At 23.6% G+C, this 23576-nt stretch overlaps 7 protein-coding genes across 7 annotated transcripts; 3 read left to right on the plus strand and 4 right to left on the minus strand. All coding sequences in view use genetic code 6, as the record gives it.

Moving 5' to 3' along the window:
• Window positions 1-490: 490 nt before the first annotated feature.
• TTHERM_00047430 (anaphase-promoting complex subunit 11 RING-H2 finger protein) lies at window positions 491-2805 on the minus strand. The gene is made up of 3 exons (XM_001014738.2): window positions 2332-2805; window positions 1963-2273; window positions 491-1757 (listed from the first exon to the last, which is right to left on the minus strand). Exons 1-3 carry the CDS (start codon window positions 2686-2688, stop codon window positions 764-766), a joined length of 1662 nt encoding a protein of 553 aa, XP_001014738.1. The 5' UTR covers window positions 2689-2805; the 3' UTR covers window positions 491-763.
• Window positions 2806-3368: 563 nt separating this feature from the next.
• TTHERM_00047440 (RNB-like protein) lies at window positions 3369-6825 on the plus strand (the record flags this gene model as incomplete). Its single annotated transcript, XM_001014739.1, has 11 exons — window positions 3369-3498; window positions 3576-3723; window positions 3784-3967; window positions 4032-4440; window positions 4505-4821; window positions 4872-5287; window positions 5346-5600; window positions 5678-6002; window positions 6059-6430; window positions 6484-6651; window positions 6709-6825. 11 exons carry the CDS (start codon window positions 3369-3371, stop codon window positions 6823-6825), a joined length of 2841 nt encoding a protein of 946 aa, XP_001014739.1.
• A 558-nt stretch (window positions 6826-7383) lies between these two features.
• Window positions 7384-11362, plus strand: TTHERM_00047450 (WD domain, G-beta repeat protein; the record flags this gene model as incomplete). Its single annotated transcript, XM_001014740.2, has 10 exons — window positions 7384-8079; window positions 8394-8474; window positions 8534-8633; window positions 8694-9001; window positions 9068-9250; window positions 9309-9805; window positions 9860-10329; window positions 10386-11046; window positions 11096-11224; window positions 11281-11362. The coding sequence occupies 10 exons, from the start codon at window positions 7384-7386 to the stop codon at window positions 11360-11362; spliced, it is 3207 nt and encodes a 1068-aa protein (XP_001014740.2).
• Window positions 11363-12322: 960 nt separating this feature from the next.
• Window positions 12323-13839, minus strand: TTHERM_00047460 (MAK16-like protein; the record flags this gene model as incomplete). Its single annotated transcript, XM_001014741.2, has 5 exons — window positions 12323-12519; window positions 12581-12984; window positions 13040-13164; window positions 13476-13677; window positions 13778-13839. 5 exons carry the CDS (start codon window positions 13837-13839, stop codon window positions 12323-12325), a joined length of 990 nt encoding a protein of 329 aa, XP_001014741.2.
• Window positions 13840-14570: 731 nt separating this feature from the next.
• TTHERM_00047480 (40S ribosomal protein S3a) lies at window positions 14571-17016 on the plus strand (the record flags this gene model as incomplete). The annotated part of the gene is made up of 4 exons (XM_001014743.3): window positions 14571-14829; window positions 15623-15704; window positions 16382-16821; window positions 16910-17016. Exons 1-4 carry the CDS (start codon window positions 14661-14663, stop codon window positions 17014-17016), a joined length of 798 nt encoding a protein of 265 aa, XP_001014743.2. The 5' UTR covers window positions 14571-14660.
• A 1242-nt stretch (window positions 17017-18258) lies between these two features.
• Window positions 18259-20676, minus strand: TTHERM_00047490 (MORN motif protein; the record flags this gene model as incomplete). Its single annotated transcript, XM_001014744.3, has 7 exons — window positions 20345-20676; window positions 19807-19938; window positions 19324-19500; window positions 19042-19180; window positions 18775-18976; window positions 18397-18641; window positions 18259-18333 (listed from the first exon to the last, which is right to left on the minus strand). Exons 1-7 carry the CDS (start codon window positions 20605-20607, stop codon window positions 18259-18261), a joined length of 1233 nt encoding a protein of 410 aa, XP_001014744.3. The 5' UTR covers window positions 20608-20676.
• Window positions 20677-21927: 1251 nt separating this feature from the next.
• On the minus strand, window positions 21928-22416 carry TTHERM_00047500 (hypothetical protein; the record flags this gene model as incomplete). The annotated part of the gene is made up of 1 exon (XM_001014745.2): window positions 21928-22416. One exon carries the CDS (start codon window positions 22414-22416, stop codon window positions 21928-21930), a length of 489 nt encoding a protein of 162 aa, XP_001014745.2.
• Window positions 22417-23576: the final 1160 nt, after the last annotated feature.

Genomic DNA, 23576 nt, shown 5'->3' on the forward strand with positions numbered 1-23576 from the left:
TTTTGCTTCTTATTTTTGTTTGAATTTTTTACCAATTAAGTAATTGTTTATAAATAATGATTATTTATTCTACTTTTATATGAATCTTTTAATTAATTAAGATTCTGATTGATTCCGTAGATGGATGTAATTCCATGTAGTAAACATTTATCTAATTATTCAACAATTTTGCTGCAAATATAAATTGCTGATCAATTTTTACTTCAAAGAAAAATGTGCCCATAAGTAAGTTATTTAAAATTTAAAGATACTAAGAGTAGATGAATACTTGCAAATAATTTTTTTTAATATGAAAAAAATGGCTTGATTTTAAAATATCAGACTTAAATTAAAGTTCAATAAGAGTAGATTTAAAGAATAAAAATTGTTGTTTTTTATTAAATAATTTATGTAATTATTTTATGGCTTTACCTGCTTTTATTTTTCTGTAAGCTTACAAAGTTTTATATTAAATAAAGGCAAATTATGACATAATTTTTATCTTTTATACAGAAAATAGTTGTTTTAAATGTTTAAACTCTAATTATTAATTTTTTTATATGCAAATAGCCAGCTTAGTTTGTGGAGAAGTGACTCTTATTTAAAATTTTAATATCAAGAGATTTAAATTTACAGAATTATTTATTTATTTGTTTATTCACTGATTTATACAAAGAGAAGTTAAAGAAGTTTTTCTACAAATATAATAAGAATATTTTTAAAAAGTTTTATTATAATATAAATTTGGTGATTTTATTTTATTTATGATTAATTTTTGATTTGATCATTTTTTAAATATGAAATGCTGCTTCTAATACTAAGATCTGCAAATTGGGCAAACTTAGTTTTCTTGTAGATTGTACCTCTCGAAAGCGGTTAAGCAGTTAGCATGAAAAATATGAGTGCAAGATAGTATATACAACCCTTTCTTTTGCTTCTAATTATTTGGTTAAGAGCAGCATTACTTATCTTCGCTATGAACATGAGTATTTTCTTCTTAAAGATGATCGTTTAGATATAAATTATTAAAACAAATTGCGCAATCTTTATCGCATCTATTAATAGCTTTGTTTTTAATTTCATTCCATTCAGATTCACTTATTATTTTTTATTTAAGTCTTCTTTACCCATTCAATTCAGCATCCATCACCTTTTCATAATCTGGATGATTTTATAAAGCTATTTGTGCTTCATTTCCTAAGAATTCATTTAAGTTCTTCTCATTCTTTGTTTTTAGCTGTTAGATTTCATACATCTAGGAATACATTTCCTCAATTTTCTTCTTTATATTTTCATCGAATTACTTTACAACCTTTTAAGTATTTTTACTATTTTATTCTATTGCTGTTGTTATTTTAGAGTTGAATTTCCCTAATTTATAGCCTAATATTTTTCTCCTTAATCTAGCTGACGTTGCTTTATACTTTTTATTAAGTAAATCAGTAAAGAATTCATATCTAGCTTTTCCTCCTCTCCACCTCTTCTAAATTAAAATCGCACATCTTATTATATATTTTTTATATCCATCATCCCAGTGTTTTTTATCATAGTGCTGCTTACGACATATAGGGCAAGTTTTAACTTTATTATGCTTTTCAAAGCTTTCAAGGCATTATTTATGAAAAACATGAGAACAACTTAGAATTATCTAACCTTAATCTTTAAAATCTTCCAAGCAAATAGGACACTATCCTTCATCTCTTTTCTTTGACTATTCTTCAATTGTAATCCAATCTTCTCGAGTAAGGGGTTTAGGTGGAGCAGGAACTATTCCCAGCCTAAAAATTAAAAATTAAAATAAAATTAAAATTCTATTCTAAACTGTAAATAAGTTAACATTTTTTAGTTAATTGAAAAATAAATTTAAATAATTAAATTTCATTCTTTCGACATTTTTATTAAATTTATTTCAAAATATAATTTTATTCATTTACTTAAAAATTATTATAATAAAGATTGTAATATATATAATAAATGCATTACCTTTGAGCTAAAGTTAGTTTATTTAAATAGCTATTCATTTTAACTTTATCATTTTTTTCTTCCTCTTTTATTCTTATCTAGTCTATTTCATGAGGAAGAGGAGGTAAAAATTATTTTTTTTCTTTCTTTCCTAAATCAATTGGGTTTAATTGAATTTTTTAGTGACCTATTCTTATATATTTGTTATTCCTTTATCCTTGGGAGCTATTTTTACGTTGTTCACTGCTTTAAGAGTTTAAATTGTTAGAACTTATTCCCTCTTACATAGAATTTTGTCTTAAATTTATGTTCTCAATATTATTTCTATGACTCTGTTTATTAAAAAATATAACATGATTCAATTGATTTGAATATTAAGGTAAAATTTACATTGCCTATTTGATTTTCGCTTTATATCCTTTAACTATTAATACTAGATAGAGTATGAATATTATTATTTTGAAATCCTTGTGAATTATAAGTGCTATTTATTTAATTTGTTTGTATTTGCTCTTATTGTTGAGCTTATTCTTCAAGATGTTATCTTCCCCATTATAAAATTTGCTAAGCACTATTTTATAGCACTCTATTATTTTAGCTCTTTTTAAGGTTTTTGATGATCCTATTATTGTTAACGCCTTGAGTAGGTTTCAAATTTATATTCACACTTCTTAAATAATGATCCTAAAGAGCTGCAGCATTGATATATGTCATATCTATCTTTTCTTACTTTTTTTTTGCATTCATTTTTATTTTAAAATATTTTTACTAATTTATTCTACTTAAGTTTTAAACTTAAAAACTCTTAAAACTTTAAAAATTCCTACAAAGTCTAACTTAAAACAATAAGATTTTGTATGTAAAATATTAAGAACAATTATATAAAATTAATAAACAAATAATATAATTACTAATTTTGAAATTTTAAATGATTGATGATTTTTGATTTTTGATATTTCTAAAATCATATTAAATCCATAATTTTCAGAATTAACAAAAATAATAAATCTTAAATATTATTTAAAATGAAACAAATTTTTTTAAAAATAAATATTTAAAATATTCTAATGATTTATTTGCCAATTTAAACAAAAGATAATTGTCAAAATATTATTTAAATTTAAAAATTATTTTATTTCTTAAAAAATTATAATGAGTTTTTGATAGCTAGTTTGTTTATTTATTTATTAGTTCACTATTTATAATTAATAAAAGAAGAGCATTGAAGAATATTGATCAATAAGAAAATTAATTGAAAGCTAAATATTATCAATCCAATATAGCTATTTAGAATTAATAGCACCTAGATAAAGGTTTTCAATAGCAAATAATTTGCATATCTTTTATTTAATTAAGTAGAGAGAGATATATAATTAAGGTTATAATTTAAATTAGAATAAAACATTTCATAAATTTAGCAAAATAAAATGAACACATCAATTAGCGTTCAATTTGAGAAGTATAGAAGAGGAGGTATCGGCAAAAAGGTCACTGAATTGTATTTAAGAGATGATATCTCATGTGGTTTAGTGAATTGCCAAATATGCAAAACACCTGGTAGAATATTAGAAATAATATTTAGAATAATAATAACTATCGTAGAAATTAACTAAAATTTAACTTTAATCCAACAGGAAATACTCTACATATTGAAGGAGAAGATAGAACAATTTTTATTTTAGATGAATATACCGTCTTAACTTAGTTAGATGTCATTCTTAATTGCCCAAAACTTGTGAATGTAGTTTTAATGCAAACTACTGTGCACAACATTTAAAAAAAGTAAATAAAATACATTCAATAGGTATTTTAAAAATTAAAGTTTATTTTTAATAAATTTAGAAACCAAAACACATATACAAGCTTGAGAAATTTAGTTGAGGGTGAAATTTATAGAAATATACATATATATGCTAACGAATATAGCAAATACACATACACTCCCATCCAATAAAATGAAAAGTAAGAAACAAGAGATACTCGTGCAGTGCTTGAAGCAGCTGTTTGGTATTAAAATCATTTAAAGGTAAAGACTTATATAAATAGTAATAGTTTATAATTGTTGATATAATAATATTTTCTATTTATAGAGCAGTATGAGAGATATTGAGATATTATTTATTACAAGCGATTACTAATCTCATAAAATTGCTTTGGAAAAAGGATTAAACTCGACCACTATATTTGAGTTTGTTAAATCGATTAAAGGTGAATATCCTAATTTGATGGATTTTTTGGGTATCTCAGAGTAGGCTATGGATATTGAATTTGAAGGATAATAGGTTCTATTCTAAGAACACCTTACTTTGAATGAATTGAGTAATAAGGTCAAAGCAGGTGACCTGTTCTAAGGTAAACTTAAGATAGATAGAAACGATATTAATGATGGTACTGTATTTATCCCAAAATATGATTTTGAAATTAAGATCATTGGATAACCTAACTTAAATCGTGCTTTGCATGGAGATTTAATAGCTATAGAGCTTTTACCAGAGAACGGTAATTTACATGCCATTTATCTATCTACAAAAGATTTAAATATTTTTATTTTAATTTATTAAAGAGTGGATATCATCAAATTATATGGGTGATAATGAAGACGAAGAAGAAGATTTCAAGAATGTGCATGAAGCTGTCAAAACAAACAATTCTAATAAATAGTTAGAAGAAAAATATTTAAATGTAGTAGAAAAAATTAAAAAATTAAACTTAAATCCTACTGGTAGAGTAGTCGGAGTTATAAAAAGAATCTAAAGATATTTCTGCGGAGAAGTTACACCAGAAGCTATCAATTTACCAAATTTACCTAGTGGTATAGAACTTAGAGAATTTATTCCTGCAGATGGACGTTTCCCCCATTTCTACTTAAGAACCACAAATGTAGATATTTTTATCATTTTTAAAATATACTTATCTATAAAAATAAAAAGGGATCTCAATTATAAGGAAAAAAAATATAAATTGGTTTCGATAACTGGAGTAAATCTTCTAAATATCCTTTAGGACATTTCAAGATGCTTATTGGTGATTCAGGAGATACTAAGGCTGAAGGAGATGTTATTTTGCTAGAACACAACGTTGAATATAGAGCTTTTTCTAAGTAAGTTCTTGATTGTTTACCTCCATAAGACGATAAATGGTAAATTCCATAATCAGAAATAAAAAAGAGAGTTGACTTAAGAGGAATTAATGTCTGTAGTATTGATCCTCCTGGGTGTAAAGATATTGATGATGCTCTTCACTGTATATCTTTACCAAATGGTAATTTTGAAGTTGGTGTACATATTGCAGACGTAAGCTATTTTGTTCGTCCTGATACTGCTATTGACAAAGAAGCCTAAAATAGGTATATTTCAAAAAATAAATTTATTTTAAATAGTAATTAATAAAAAATAAACAAAAAGATGTACTACTGTCTATTTAGTAGATAGAAGAACAGATATGCTTCCAAAGCTTTTAACCGAAACACTCTGCTCTTTAAAAGACGATGGTGACAGACTAGCATTTTCAGTTGTTTGGGTAATGGATAAAGATGCTAACATTATTGAAACTCGCTATCATAAGTCAATAATCAGATCAGTTGCTTCTCTCAATTACGGTAAAGCACAATCTATGATTGATGACGTTAATGACAATTCAGAGCTTACCAAATCTATAAGGTAAATTTTTTATCTATCTTCTTTGATGATAAATATTTTTTAAAAAATTAATGTAATTGTTTTACTTTATTACTTAGAAATTTAAATATGCTTGCAAAGAAATTAAAGTAAAAAAGAATCGAAAACGGTGCCTTATCATTAGCTTCAACTTAAGTTAAATTCACATTTGATGATGAAACACATAATCCAGTTGATGTTTAATTCTACCAAATGTATGAAACTAACTCTCTTATTGAAGAGTTTATGCTTCTTGGAAATGTTGCAGTTGCTGAAAAGATAGTATCTCACTTCCCTTCTATTTCTATTTTACGTTAGCACTCCTAGCCTAAACCTAAATAAATAAAAGAACTCTCATAAATTTTATAAAAGATTGGATTTAATCTTGATTACTCTTCAAACAGGGTAATATTTAACTTTTCTTGTTAAAGAATAGTTGTATTTAAGTTTTTTATTTTTAGAATTTAGCAGATAGTTTGGATAAAGTAAACAGACCTAATGATCATTTCTTTAATAAATTGGTTCGTATCATGACTACCAGATCCATGAATGAAGCCACATATTTTTGTACAGCTGATGCTGATTATCCTGAATTTTATCATTATGGTTTGGCTGCACCCCTTTATACTCACTTCACCTCTCCAATTCGTAGATATGCTGATGTTTTAGTTCACAGACTCCTTGCTGCCGCTATTGATATTGAAGCTATTCCAGCATATATGTCAAACAAGCTTAAAATGGCTAAAATTTGCGAAAAAATGAATATGAGAAATCGTATGGCTCGTTTTGCATCACGCTCCAGCTCAGATTATAACACTTATTTATTTTTTAAAGTAATTAATTAGATTTTTTATTTATTTAAGTAAAAAAAATTATAAAAAAACAGGATAAACAAATTGAAGAAGTTGCTATGGTATCAAGCATTAGTAAAACTGGTGCTACTGTTGTTGTTCCTCGTTATGGTTTAGAAGGACAAATTAAATTTAGTGAAAAAGATTTAAAAGAAAACGAGAAATTGTTGCAAGAGCTCAAACAAAATTAATCTTTAATAATTGTAATTTAAAATTTATTTATGTGGATAATATTAATTAAAATAATATTTTAAAAATAGGATTTCGTTGTAAATGGAAACAGACATAAATTATTTGATTACCTTAAAGTAAGAGTAAGTGTTGGCATGAAAAACTTTCATAAATAAATTACTTTAGAATATTTAGGTCCTAACTGATTTATATAAATAATATTTTGCATTTAGTCATAATAAATAATGTCTATCTATTTATTTTGTAAAACTAAATTTCAGCAATGAAGCAATAACTAGCAAACTAAACTTATTTTCTATTTTCAAAATAAAATAAAATTTATTCAATTTCATAAAAAACAAACAAAGCTTTTAAGAAAGTAATTTTTCATGGTATACTTCAAAATGATCACTTTACATTTTATGAAAATAAAAATATTTTCTTGTTAAAAATAATTTATTAGAATTATACAAGCAAATAAGCAAGAAAGTAAACAAACAAAAATGTACAAACAAGAGGAGTTAAGTTTTAGTTTATTTTAAAAAATAATATATCTTACTTTATCTAATTTATTTAGTGTTTGTTTTCTGATATTTTTAATTAAATAGATATTCTTTCAACTGCTTATTTAAATTAAATCTAAGTAGATCATAAATTATTAATAAATATTTCACATAAAATAGTAGAAAATTATAAGTAAGTAAGTACATTAATAAAAATCTGCCATTAAATAATTATTCAGAAGAGACTTTCTTTATTAAAAAATGGAGTAATACTTAGAGAAATTAGATGTAGAGTGGTTTTTTGATATTAAAATTTAGTGCTAAATTAAATACATTGACTACCACATGACTAAGCCTTGGATTGCTTACTCTACAAATAACAATGTAGTTTAGATTTGGGATTATGAAAGAAAAATTTGTATAAAAAGTATGCATTCGTATACTATTGATATTATTGATCACTCAAAAAGTACTGAAATTAAAGGTTTAAAATTTTTAGATGCAGAAACTTTGCAATGGATGTTTCCATCCAACTCCCTACTCACTCCAGAATATGAAGAAATCATTAAAAAATTTTCTAACCATTGGCTAATAATATATTCTGAGTCAAAAATATTCTTTTACGACTACATACTTGATAACTACAAAGCAATCAGTCCATAAGATTTAGAATAAAAAAGTGTTAAAATTATTTAAGCCATAGACTATCAATACATAGCAATAGGATGTGGTGATGGCTCTATTAAAATATTTGATATAAATCAGTGGATTTTCTCAAAGACTATGAGAGAAGTTCATTCAAAAGCAGTCAATTTTATAATTCCTTACAAGCAAGATCAAAGTAGTCGTCCACGTTTAATTGTTAGTTCCTTGGATGGAAATATATCTTGCTGGAATGTAGATTCTAACACCGATACTCCTTCTTTTAAGCTTTATTTCATGAATAAAAAAGGCAAGGTTTGATTTATTGAAATTAAATTATTAAATTTAAAGAGCTTCTATTACAATCAAAATAGCATCAACAATTCAAATTAAATTATATCAACAAATAAAATAAATTTTATTTTAAAGACACACAAACATTAAATAAAAGATACAAACTTATTTGCATAGAAAACAACATAAATATCCTTAAAAAATATTTTCAAAATAGAATTTAAGCAAATAAAATATGCTACTTTGATTGTAAATTTATTTGTACTCTTGTATTAAATAGCTCTCCTCTTTAAGTAAAATTTATTACTCATTAAACTTAAAATATTATATAAAAGACTTCAAACGATGATGAAAATGTAATTTCTATGACCTATGATCCTAATACTTTTAGTCTGGTAACCGTAACAGAAGGATATGTAAATTTTTTAAATTTAATTTAGATAGATAATAAAGAAATTAATGACTATAAAAAAAGGTAACAGTATGGAATATGATGACTAGTATGGAGTTAAAAAGGTATAAAAATGGAAAGGATAAAGACTAAGTGAAAGAAGCTTTATTTTTCAATCATCCTTGTAAATAAATAAATAATTTTCAAGAGTAAGATTGTAATTATATTATATATTTTTATAAAGGTTATGGAGGAAATACTTTGATTTTCCACTCGAACAAAATGGAATTAGGTCTGTTTTAAATAACAAAGTAAAATAGTGGATCAGATAGTAAAAGTGATAGAATTGTTACAAATTTATTATATGATTTGAAAAATAACTAAGAACTTGATAAAAGCTTAAAAATTATTACAATGCAAATCCATGCATTAAAACCTAACAGAATCTTTTTGGGAACTAATATGGGTCTCTATATTATTAATCTTAACAAATTCAAGCTTCCTCCTATTTGCTTTAACCACTTTTTCTCAACGAATCACACAGTATCTCAAGTATGAAATATTATTTTAGTTAAAATGAGGCTCTAATAATTTTACTTGTTCAATTTATTTTAAAAGATGAAAGATTTTTTGATTGATGACGGAATTCTTAAAAAAATGGATAATGCTATGATAACTAAGCTAAGAGACTATGAGAACAAAGCTCAACTCAACTAAACAACTATGAATTTTGTTTATCTACATTTAGGTAATTAATCAATTAATTGCACATTGTTTGAGTTACAGGCTTAGCAAAATAAAGTAAATTTAATTTTAGATTAATATTTCATTAAATAATTTATTGAATACTCATTTTAAGCAAATAAGCTATTCATAGGTCACTTGCAGACAATACTAATTTAAAAATCATTTTAACTGGGAAGATAGTGAGATATTATCCAGTACAAGTGGTAAATATATTAGTTGTTTTAGTAGAAAAAATGGGTATTTCGAAATATTGAAAGTAAATAATTCTCACTTCGTAGATAAGAATAAAATCAATTTATTACTTGATGGAGATGAAACTTTGCATTTTCTCAGTTAATTAGATTGCTTATATAGTGGGTGTTGCACATCTTTAGTTTGGCATTAGTATTGTGATGAATTTGCAGCTTTGATGCCTATAAATAAAACTGGCCAATTTATAAAGGCTACTGAGAAAGTAACAACAATTTCAACAGGAGGGCTTTTTAACCAAAAGACTATCCAAACTTATAGCACTTCTTACTCAGATCACATTCAAAAGATTATATTTGTATTATTTGAAATCAATGAAGACCCTAAGGCTAAAGTAGAAGAAGTTTATAGAAAAGATTCGTAAATATTACTAAAAGATTTATTTTAAAGTTAAATGTTTAATTTTTTATCAAGATTTTTGAATCCAACTAAGCTTTTTGCAGGAGAGTTTTATGGAATTGTAGATTTAATGACGGATAAAGATATGGAAGAGATAATGAGCATAAAAGATAGCAAAGCAAAAGACTAAATGATTGCAGATAAGGATAAAGATATGGATGAGTTAAACAAGAAAGAAAAATTAGTAAAAGAATAAATGAGAATGCTCAAGCTTAATAAATGTGAGTTCTTTGAAATAGAGAGAGCTTAAAATACTACTTAAAAGTAGACAGCTATTTATATAAAAGTTGGTAAACCAATAATAGAGCCACGCAGTGTTTATTGGAATTTAAATCACGAAATATGCATTGTTGTTTACTTAGATTTTCTTCTTATTATTAAGTAGTAGAAGGATACTTTTTAATTCTTTAAAAGTTTAAACTTATAAATTATTCATGGATATTTTTTAGAAGACTTGTTCTTTTATGTAACTGAAGATTTAATAGGTGATTTGAATAAATTAAATAAGTAATGAAAAGTTAATATTTAAATCTTAAAATAGGTGTTTTAGTAAACGATTTTAGTGATGATGTTTTAGATATTCCTTTGGCTAAGTTAGAAAGAGTTGTTTCAAGAAATGAAATTTTAAATCTGGAAGATATCTTGTGCAGTGGATAAGAAGACTACTCAAGTTCATCTCAGTTAGATTAGTCTTAACTTGAATAAGAATTTTAAGATACAATATATCCTGAGATACAAAAAAGACCTCCTGGGATATTAAAGATTTTAATGATTTATGATTATAAATTAATTTTGATAAACGAAAAGAGAGAAATAGGAATCATTAATTTGACTCACCCATTCTTAAAGTTTTGTATGTTTTTACAACATAATGAATTTAATAGTTGCTTAGAGTTATGTAAGGTATTTGACCCTAATTTGCATTATATGTTTACTCAAATGTTTATTAAGAGAAATGCACTTTCGTTTGCTACTAAATTAGAAGGATTATCTTTGATAGATAGGGCGATCATTGATTTAGAGCATAACAAATTAGTCAATACCAGCATTTCTGTGCAATTTATTTAAGGTCTTTTTGCTGAAAAAAGATATTCTACTAAGCAAAAGAAATCTTTACTTACATATCTTGCAGTCAAAATGCATTAAATAGAAAAATTTGACGAAGTGAATATGATCATTTAATATGGTTTGCAGTATTCAATGTAAATATATTTGAATTTCAAATGGTTACAATATTTATTTAAAAAATAGATTTGATAATGAAACTAACATAATTTTACTCTCAAATGATGAATAACTTATCAATTTATACTGTGCTAAGTACTGTGGAAATTTAGTAGTTCCTTTCCTTATTAAAAAATTAGGATCATCTGGTCTAAAGTAAACAAATAAATAATTATATGTTTTTGTCTAAAATGTTACTTTTAAATTAAAAGGGATAAGAAAGTTATTACAGATCTTTGGATTAAATAGATGTAAAAAGTTTTAGGACTTGTAGCTAAACAATAAATAGAATGATGAAAAAATCAAATTAAAATTTAAAAATGATTTACTATTTAATTTGTTTGAATTTATTATTTTTCAAAGAATTAACTTGTAAAGCAAGTTTAATAAAAAATTAAAAATCAATTTAATATTTTATAAATTCCTCAAATCGTTAAAATTTATTTTATTAAAATAGCATTTATTTTTTCTCTCAATTAACTCTAAAAATAATAAAACTATTAGATTTTATTTTTTTTTAAATTAAATTGCATAATTTAGTTAATTTAAAAAAAAATATTATAGAAAGTATAAAAATTAAATCATTTTACTGTTTAATACTTAAAAATTACTCTCTATGAAATACAAAAATTTTAAAATAACAATATAAATAATTCTTCAAAAAACAATTTTAACAAAATCATCTTTCTGTCTAAGGATATTTTGCTAATTAAAATCATGGTTATTTTTCCTATCAATTATATTGGTTATAATTTAGTAAGATTAAATAGTAAATTGAACTTATGAAAATGAAATATTTGAGGGATTTATAATATAAATAAATAGACAATTTAAAATAAATAAATAAATAAATAAAAAGCTTTTAATTAAATTGAAAGATTATAGAGTACTAATAATTAAAATAAATGTACAAAAATAATAAAATTAATTATCAATCTAAGGTAATAAAACATAGAAATATGCATGCATTTGTTTAAAATATAGTGAGAGCTTTTGAATATTAAAATTATTTCATTTTTAGAGTTAATATTATATAATAATTATTTACTGCATTTATAGAGATTGATTTGAGTAAAAAATACCAAACAATAATTGATACCCAAATTAAAAATATTTAAATAGCTTCTATTTTCAAAGTAGTTTTATATTTATTTTTTAGTTATAGGTTTTTCTTCTAGTTTTTTAATTCCAATATTTTCACTGAAAATTAATTTATTAAGTTTAGCTGTTACTGCTACAGTAGCTGCTCTTATTTCAAAAATCTAAATCTTCTTCTACGTTAGTAGCTTTTTCTTTAAGATTATTTTCGTTTTCGTATTCTAGTCTAACTTTAGGCTATATCTTTTTACCTTTCTTTACAGGTTTTTTACTCTTAGCAATTTCTTCATCATCTTCATCTTCCTCATCAGAATCATTTGATTTTTATTTATTCTTTCTTTTCTAGTTAAGGGCTTTTTTTATTTAATATAAATTATTACTTTTGCTACTTTTAAATTAAAATGATTTATTTACAATTATCTTTTGTAGCTACTTCACCATCGTCATCATATTCTTCTTCATCTTCTTCGGAATCCTCAATATCTTCTTCATCGTCATCAAAATCATCTTCTCCTTCTTCATCATCATCGTCTTCATCATCATCATTTTCATCATAAATTAATTCAGCATCACTGATGTTAGCTTCAGATAGTTCATCTTGATCTTATTCTTCTTCTTGTTCATAAATTTCATTATTATCCATAACTTTATTAAATGCTTTAGGATATGTATTATATATATCTTCATAAACATTGGATTTAAGTCTATCAAGTAATTCTTTTTCGATAGATTCTTCTATGTGAGCAGCTTGTAAAGCTTTAGTTTCTCTGATTTTATCTCTTCTTTCTGCTTTCTTCTTTATAGGTACTATTTCTTTGCTGAATAAAAATTTGGAATTACATATATATTAAATTTAATCTAAAATGTATTTACAATCCTTTGACTTTCATCTTTCTGATACGGATTAACATTTATCTAAGCTTTGTTAATCTTTATTTACACTTGTGAATAATAAAGTTGGACCAATAAGGAAGATGTTCTTCAATTTGAGCAAGAGCCTATTATAATAAATTAGAATAAATTTAAATTATGTAGGATTTTAATCACTCTTGTTTCTTTTTCTTTAAAATTCATTTTTATTGATAAAATCTATCAAAATTTATGCTTTTTGCAGGAAGAGCAAAAATCTATTAATTAAAAAGATATTTCTACTGAAATTTAATCCTCAAATAAAAGTATGTAGAGCTGAACTTAAAAGTAAGTTATTGGTTAATAATAACGATAAAATTAAGGAGGATTAAAGTTGTTAAATAGGCTTTGATTTTATCATTTTAAATTTAAATTGATGTTTCATTTTTTTTTAAATTACCTTTTCGTAGTTTTTAGAAAGCTCAATTTTTTCCCACATATTTGCTGGAGAGTGAGCACGTTCAACAGTTTTGATGTAGAGGTAGCAAATACCCTTTTCGTGTTTTATGGTAGCATATTGGGAATTGGCTAAAGGACAAGCTTGACGATTACATAAACCTGTTAAATTATATTCGTTTCTGCAGAAATTTCTAGTTTCAGTTCTATTTTATATTTACAAAATTGTTTTATTAGAAACATTGCTATTTTTATTCTATGGCTAAATGAAATAATTTATAATTTAATATAGTAATGTTTGCTTACTTGACTTTAAAGGAGCATTATTAACGATTGATAATTTACCAAACAACTTCGTCGATTTACATTTTTTTTCAATATTTTATATTTTCCTATTAATAATAGAACATAATTAATATAATCAAATAAATTAATGAAGCAAAGAAATTATTTTATTCATATTGCTAAAATCTATTATTTGATCATCATCATCATTAAATTTTTCTTTAATCAATTTTTTGATACAAGAGCTGCAGAGTATAAAATGTTTTTTAGTAGATTTTATCTAAATTAATATATTATTAGAATAGAAATATTTTCTGCTAAATGCTATTGTTGTGGATAGAAGAAAAATTATAAAATTCTATGAAATGATTAGAGGCAAGCGTACTTGAATGTGTATAAAATGAAGGGCTTGTGGGCTTTTATAAACTAAACTAGGATTTGCTTTGGTTTTTAATTTTTTTGTTTGATTATTTGTTATTACTTTTTGCAAAAATCAAAAGAAGAAAAAGCAATAAGAATTGCTTTATAGTTTTAATAAGATTTATACTGAGAAGAATATATACATGAAAAAGAATTAATATTATCTAATAAAAATGAATGAAAAATAAATATTGTTGCGAGTAGCGTGCAAAATGATAGTGAATACTTGTATTTAAAGCGGGAGGAATAAGGTATCTCGCTTGTATTTTTTGTATTAATTTTCTTTTTTGTATTTAATTATCAAAGGAGATTCTCTTTTAGAGTGTAAAATTAATTGGTTTAATTTGATCCAGGGATAGTTTGAAAATAATAAGAATTTTAGGGTTAAATTAGTTATCAAAGCTAAAAAAGCAATACAAGGGTAATTTTTTAAGAAATAATTAAAGATAATAAAACACAAAACAAAAAAGGAACAAAAGTAAAAATGACTCAAGGTAAGAATCCTGGTTTGAAGGCTGGTGGTGGTAAGAAGGGCGCCAAGAAGAGAACTATCGACCCCCTTTCTAGAAAGGAATGGTACGACTTCAGAGCCCCCATCCCCTTCTCCTCCAAGTCCTTCGGTAAGACCCTCGTCACCAAGAGCTCCGGCAACAGTAAGAATTTTTCCATCATGATTACTATTTCTCTCCTCTATTTTCCTTATTTTCAAAACGAATTGCATTTTTTGAATATCGCCATTTTTTCGAATATCTGACAACTTTAAATCTCCTTTAAATGATAAACGATTATATAACATTCACCGAGTCGCACATATTAGTAAACTATTTCACCACTAACTTCAAGCTTACTCATTTAGATCGTACAAGTTCAAATTGTGAATAGGACAATTAATTAATAAATTAATCAAATCTGTTAAATATGTAGAAAAAAAAATAATAGTTAATGTAAAAAAAGAGATTAGCGAATAGCATTTAAAGTTAGCAAAAGACAAATTGAAATTGGTATATACTAAATAAATTGAATTGAATGCGATTAAGGAGAAAAGGAATTAAAAAATTAGCTACTTTCGATATCCGTATCCAAATGCTCTCTAAAATATAAAGGAATTAATTGTAGATATCTTTTAATTTGTTAGCATATGGGTTGATTGACACTTTATCTAATTACTTATTTTCTCCTCACTTAATTAATCCAAATAAAGAGATACCACATTAATGTTAATTGTACTATCTAAAATGAAATATCTAGAAACCCTTACTCATTTGATACATAAAATATTTTAAAATTAAAATTTTTTTTCGGATTAACTGAGGCTAAAGATTTTTAAATAACATAATCAATTAAATGAGTCGAAAATCAACAAACAGCAATTCACGTTTTGAAAATCCAACATTCTCAATAAACTATATCAATCCAAATAATTAACTTAATATTTTATTTTATTAGGAATTGCTTCTGAAGAAATTAAGGGTAGAGTCGTTGAATCCACTCTCGCTGATCTCAAGGATAACTCTAATGACAAGGCCTGGTATGATTTTTAATTACAAAATATATAAAGCAACCTTATCTACTTATCAAACTTTGCTTTGAGTAAATAATGACTTCAGGCATGTTGATAATGCATGCAAACCAACTTACTTGCTAATAAATTATAAATGAAGAATAAAAAATATTTAAATCAATTTAGTTTAGCTATTAATAAATAAATAAAAAAATAACCATCGCTGATTTTCTATACACAATAACTAAATCAATTTGTTTATTGAATTAGCTATAAAAGAAACAATAGATAAAGATACATACATGCATGCATACTCCCATAAAAACAAATGATATATTTTAAAGTTAATAAACTTTCTATTAAAAATAAATTAAAAAAAGCAATCCATAACTAAAAATTGATCTTTTGAAAAGAAAATAGCAGTTATTTTTTAATATCTTTTATCGATTAATTAGAAAAAGGATTGATTCCATACTTTTAAAAAGGGAGCCAAAATCAACAAAAAAATTTAAATAAATTTTAGGATATTTATTTTTGAATTAATTCAAAATTTTATTTCTCAAAGCAAAATTAATTCTTAGAATTTTAGCTAAAACGATTTAATATCTTTTGGCTTGATCCTGTGATAAATAAGTAGATGATAAGGATATAAATAAAAAATATATTAGAAAATTCTGTTACTAATCATGTTTTGAATATAATAGGAGAAAGGTTAAGTTGGTTATCGATGAAGTCGATGGTAGAAACGCTAAGACCTCTTTCTACGGTTTGGACATCACCAGAGACAGATTATGCTCCATGATCAGAAAGTGGTAAACTCTCATCGAAGCTAGAGTTGACTGCAAGACCAACGACGGTTACATCATCAGAGTTTTCACTCTTGCTTTCACCAAGAAGACCTCTGCTGGTAAGCAATCTTCCACCTCTACTTGTTATGCTAAGTCTTCTCAAGTCAGAGCCATCAGAAGAAAGATCAACACCTTCATCACCAATGAAGCCGCTAAGTTGGGTATTGCTGAATTCTCCAAGAACCTCATCGGAGAAGACTACACCAAGAAGATTGAAAAGGAAACCAAGAACATCTTCCCTCTCTAAAACATCACCATTAGAAAGGTTAAGGTTCTCAAGAGACCCAAATTAGATGGTAATTATTTTTCTTAACAAAATTTAAATTTATTTATTTTTCTCATTCTTAATTTCATATTTTTAATCTTTACTTTTTCATAAAATAGCTACTAAGATCGCTGAATTATACTCCCACGAAAAGAAGGGTGAAAAGGCTACTGGTAGAGATGGTGCCCCCGAAGAATAAGCTGCCTAAAACTTGCTCGCCTAGTGAAAAAAATAATGAATATATAAATTTAAACAATTTTAAATACTTTAACTTATAGTAAAACGATTGATTTAAGTATAAAATTTAAAGATTTTTTGTTGATCTTTTATGTTGACTGATTTAAATCTATTTAAATTTAACACACTCACTTATCACATTGACATAAAAAGTTAATAAACATTTTGTATATCTTGTAAAAAAAAATTAAATAAATCATTTATGCATTGATATTATAAAAACAACCAAAAAGAATATCCATTTATTTAAGAAACCAATCAAAATAATTAAAATGAATAGATTTTATTATTTATATCAAGGCTCATCAATATATTTTCATTATTTTAAGTTTTTTATTTTAAAAAAAAAGAGATTTTTTAAAATTATTTAAATTATAAAAAATCTACATATAATTCCATTATTTTCTTAAATCAGATTGTATTTATTTAAATATTCTAAACATAATAAAATTATAATATAAAATTTTCTCATTAGTTGTTCAATCAAAAGAATTTTTCAAAAATTTTAAGTTTAGGTTTTAACATTTAAAAGGTTTTGATTATTTTTAAATTTTAATATTTTATTATAATAAATTATTTTTAAATTTTAATATTTTATTATAATAAATTATTTTAAATCTATAAAATAAACAAAAAAATAAAAAGGATACCTCAATAATAAATCTAGTTTATCATAATTATAAATCTGATTATCAATATATCCACATTTAAAATATCCTGATACTTTATAGTTTTATTAAGAATTTGAATCAAAGTATTTATTAAGTTTAAAGTAAATTTAGTATGTAAACTCTGTTTCTCCTTTGAACTAAATATTGTATTTATTTTATAATTTATTTTCAATTATTAAGTGGTATTTTATTAAAATTAATTTAATATTTTGTAAATAATTATTTTTTAAAGCTCATTAAACTTTAAAAAAATTTCTTAGTATATTTAAGAAATATTGAGTTGTTTAAATGATAATATCCTTTTTTTTTTTAAATTTATGAATTTTGATTATAATTTGATATTGTAAATTTTAAAATCATACATATATAAAAAGCAAATCATTACTTTTTTATGTAGAGCATTTTATTTGTATTTATTTATGTATGTCTGATAGTTTAATTGATAAACAATATATAGTGAAATATAGAAGAAAATTTAATATAATCCTTTATAAAATATTATTAAGTTGGAGAAATGATAAAATTTATTAATGAATAGAAAGAATATTATTAAATTTTTTTCAGTAAGGTTATTAAACAGCAACATCGTCTTTAAATTCACCTTCATAAACAGAACCATCAACCTTTGTGAAGACCTTTCATTTATAAGTTTAATTCCAAATTTAGAAAATAATTAAATAAATAAATAAATAAATTACTCCGTAGCCATTCATTCTATCATTCTTCCAATCACCGTTGTAGTGTTCTCCATTATTCCATCTGTAGATACCTTTACCATGACGTTTTCCGTTCAACCAATAGCCTTCATAGACATCGAAATTGGAGAATTCATAAACACCTTATCCATTCTTTTCTCCGTCCTTCCATTCACCAGAGTATCTATCGCCATTTTGCATGTATAAAGTACCTAAACGACCATGTCTCTTATCATTTTACCACTCACCTTTAATTATATTAAATAAATTTACATTTATTTTATTTCTTATGATTTCATCATTAAAGTTAAAAATGCAATTCTAAATTTATCTAAAAACTCTTCACTATCTGTTTTTTATTTAAAAAAATTAATTATTTACCTTCGTATCTATCACCATTGCTATAGTTGTAAACACCTTTACCACTCTTTTCTCCTTCCTTAAATTCACCTTGATATCTATCTCCGTTGACATGAATAAACAAACCAATACCATTCTTATAGTCCTATACCCAATCACCTTCGTAGCGACTACCATCATGGAAATAGTAAACACCTTTACCTTGCTTAGCACCGTCAACCCACTTCAATAAATTTATAAATAAATTGGTTGATTTTTTAATAATACATTTGTTATTTATTATATTACCTCACCATCATATTTATCGTTGTTAGCATAGTACATAATACCACGACCATTAGCACGATCTCTTGCCCACATGCCTTCATATCTAGCACCAGAAGCATAGGTCAAAACACCATATCCATTTTTGCATCCATTTTCCCAACTATTTTTAATTAAATTTAATTTTAAATTACATTTACATTAAATCTTTAATTTATAAATAGATATTTATTTAAAGCTTTATTAAATAAATTTAGATAAAAAAATGTGAAAATATTTGATTTAAAAATTATTTTTAATGATTACGATCCATCATAAACATCTCCAAAAGCGAAATAGTAGGTTCCTTTTCCGTGTCTTTCACCATTTCTCCATTCACCTTCATACTTTTCACCTGTAGTATTGTATTAATAAACACCACGACCATCTTTTTTATCTTCTCTCCATTCTCCTTAGTAGACATTTCCATTTACATAGAAGTATCTATTTATAAATAAATAAAATATTATTTTTATTTGTTTCAACACTATTTCACTAGCAAAATGTTTTATTTTATAGCACTTATTTTCAAATAATATTCTTTGTTTTATTTTATAATTTTTTTTCTTTTAAGTTAAACCTCAATATCCTAACATCTCTAAAAAAAGATTATAATAAAATTTTCCTTTTCTTTTATTAACCTAAGATAATGTTTCAAAAACCTTTTTGAAAATGAATTATTAGCTATTTTTTTGTTTTACTAAACAATAAAACGTTGCTTTTTATATATAAGTTTATTATATTTATTACTTTCCACGACCGTGCTTGTATCCATTAATTAACTGGCCTTCATATCTTTCACCAATACTAAAAATATAAACACCATTTCCATTGAAGAAGTCATCTTTCCAGTCACCAAGGTAAATATCTCCATTAGGATAACTAAATTTAAAATTAAAATTATTTAATTTAAGTATTAGCAAAAAAAATCTAAATATTTGCTTGAATTGAAACGAAAAATGTTTATTTAGTGATTAAAGTTTGAAGCTAGAACAACCTTCTAAATTAGGGAAGCTCTTAAGAATATTTAAATTAAAAGTAGATATTCATTATGCTATTTAAAGCTTAATATTTGATATTTTATCTATCTTTATGTAAAGTATCATTTTAGGATCTAAAATCCAATTTGCTTTTGAAGATCTCTAAAAAAAGTTTAAATTCAGTAAAAAATGCCAGAATTTGTTGAGGGTTTATAAAACAGCAATATCAAAAAAAAAATTTCTATTAAGTAATTAATAGGCTTATTTTGTATAAGCTATTAGATAAATTAAAAATGTTAAAGCCTTACGTGTACATACCCTTGCCATGCTTGACATTCTTATCTCTAATTTAGCCAATATAAGTGGCTCCATCAGCATAAGTTAATTATTGCAATTTATCAGTTTCAGATGTATTTTTTAAGTATGTATTACGGAATTCATTAATGATTTCTTCTTTTCTTAACAAAACCTATTCTCTTTCCTTTTCAGGTTAAAATGATTTTCTAGGAGGTGAGTTAGCTGGGTAGCCACCTTAGTATAAAAACTAGCTATTTGTAATGGATTAAGACATAATCTTATTATTACTCTTTTCTTTCTTTTATTGTATCGTTATGATTCTTTTAATTTTTATTTATTTTCTTAATAATTTTCTTAGATCTATCTGATTTGATATAGCAACAATATTTTCTTAGATGGTTGAATGATAAATAGATAGATAGATAGATAAGTAGCTTTTCTTTTGTTGCAATATCTTTTCATCAATGTAATTTATAATTTTTGATTTCATAATTAACAATAAAATTTTTATTTGCAATGCCCTCATCATAAATAAAATAATCAAATTTTGCTGATTGATTTATTTTTAAAATGAAAAATCACTAATAAATTTTCAACTTATGAATATTTTGTTTTAAATGCGAAGAAAAATCATGCAAAAAATTTAAATTCAGAGCAAACTTCATTTTTATGTATAAAATAGATACTCAAAAATCAAACTTATTTTAAATATTCTACTTGTATTTAAGATGAAGCAAAGATTTTGTTTGCTGTTATTGTAAATTAATTTACATAAAAAAAAATTATTTATCTATGAATTATTATAAATTTTAGTAAGAATATTGCATTTTAATATCATTCAACCAATATAATAATCTCCCTTAAGTTTCATATTAATGAATTCAGTAAGATATTTTATACAATTAATTTTAATTGTATATTTTTATTTTACAATTACCAAAAATAACTTTAAATTTCTTGTTTTGAAATATTAATTATTTATTTTTTATATTTTATTTATGCACGAAAAACAACTTTTATAATTTTTTTTTTATTACTTTTTTACTTATTTAATATTTAAACAAAATAAATTCAAAAATATTATATTTTTTTATACTTAAAAATATCAACATTTATTCAAAGAAAAAAAGATCTATCTAAGAAATTATTGCACCCAAATTAGCTTTTTGATTGTAATTATTATAAAAATATCTTTTTTTGATTTGATCTGATAATATCTAATACAAATGAATCAATAATAAATCTTTATATTGAATATCTAATTTAATGTTCTTGAATCATATTTTTTATTTTTACTTTCTTTAAATATAAATTTTTTTTAGATTTATTTAATTTTCCAAAATTTTAAATTGAATATATTAACCTTATAAAAGGAAAATATAAAATAAATATTTATTTTTGATTTTAATTAAACCCAACTTAGGCAAAATATATGGACTGTATTTTCCACATATTTAAATTGTTAAATTACAATTATAATTTAATGCTTAAATTTGTTATTTGCTTTACTTTATAAATCTTTTGATTTGAAATTTGTTGTTTAATTAATTTTTGAAAAATTTTATAATTCTAAATATTATTCTTAATATATTTTTCATTTATTATTTTTCATATTTTATGCAATTTGCAATTAATTAATATATGTTCTTTTTAATTTGTTTTTTCTTTTTTAAATCTAATTTATTTAATTCAAAATGTTTTTGTTTTTTAAGTGAAATCTTTTTTAATAGGTTGTTTATTAATCAATAATTATTAAACATATAATTGAGTTTTATTTTTATTTTTAATTTTTTATATTGCTGAAGTTAAATATTAATATAAAGGGAAAGAAAGAGGAGGATTGATTAGAAACTAACTTAAAGAAAAAATTTGATGAGGTATTTTGAAAGTATTTTTTAATTTGATAAATTAACTTGCTAAAAATTATTTATAACTTTTCGTAGCCTGTTTGGTGGAATTAAAAACTTAAGTTATAAATAAGTGTTTACAAGCTTTTTTATTAGAAAATTTTGAAGTATAATTTTTGACAATAGTCCAATAATTTCCACTTTTAGGTGAATGAGATATGATTTGGATAAGCCATTCGGGTATTAAAAACTATCAAAATCTCAATTTTTAAAAGTAGTCATTGATTGAAAGATTTCTAATTATAATCTTTTGAATCTATCTAATCATTTAATTTTAAGAAAATCAAGTTTTCTTAAATACTAAAGATTAATTAAACCCAAAAGTTATTAAATAAATAAGCTTAGGCGAAGCAAAATATCTAATATCCTCCGTAGCCATGGGATATAAAAACTTGATAAAAGACTTTTCCTCGCTAACGCTTTCATAAATCATAAAAAAACAATTATTTAAAAATATATTGTTAGTATTTTGAAAATATTTTAGTAAATAATAAAAGTCAATTTGTTTGTCATATTATGTCTATATGGTTTTTACTGTGTATTTTCAGGTATCTTCACGGTCTAATTTAATTAATAATAATAAATAATTATTATAAAAAATTCGCAGAAATTAAATCTTCATTTGTTTAATTATGAAAAATTAATTAAATTTTAGTAATATTTTTTATTAATTCTTATTCATTTCGAATAGCCGTTGGTATAAAAAACTTAATGAAAAAGACTAATAATCAATATTAAGAGACTGATTTCACAACTTACTTAGGATTTCTACACATTTAGCAAATATATTACTAAATCTTATTTCAAAGAATCTGGACATTATAATAATGTAAAAAAACCATCTTCTTATATCTGTTTAGCTATTAGAAATTAAAAAAAATTATTAAAATTATGAAAAAATAATTGATTAAGCAATTTAATGATTTTCCACAAAACTAATTTTCTATAAATTTTATTAATATTTTTTATTGTCAATTTGTTTTTGAAAGATATTTTTCTTTTTTCATTCAAGATAATTAATTTATTTTTAATTAATCAAATAATTAGGCATTGCAAGAAATAGATCTTTAACTTTTTTCATTATATTCATATGCTTAACAATATTAAAATTTATTTATTCTATTCTTAAAAGTATTTTTTTGAAAACGATTTCTTTTACATTATAAATAAATGTATTGATTATTTGAAATAAATCTAATCTATAAGAATTTATTTTAAATGAAAAATTATGTTTTTATTTAATAGTTATGTTTAATTTATAAAGGTTAATGTCTAAATTTTTTTTAGAGGTATCCTTATAATTATCAATGAAATTAAGAAAATAATTAAGGTATGA

Source organism: Tetrahymena thermophila (genome assembly GCF_000189635.1).
Source record: "Tetrahymena thermophila SB210 genomic scaffold scf_8254659, whole genome shotgun sequence".
Classification (NCBI taxonomy): domain Eukaryota; phylum Ciliophora; class Oligohymenophorea; order Hymenostomatida; family Tetrahymenidae; genus Tetrahymena; species Tetrahymena thermophila.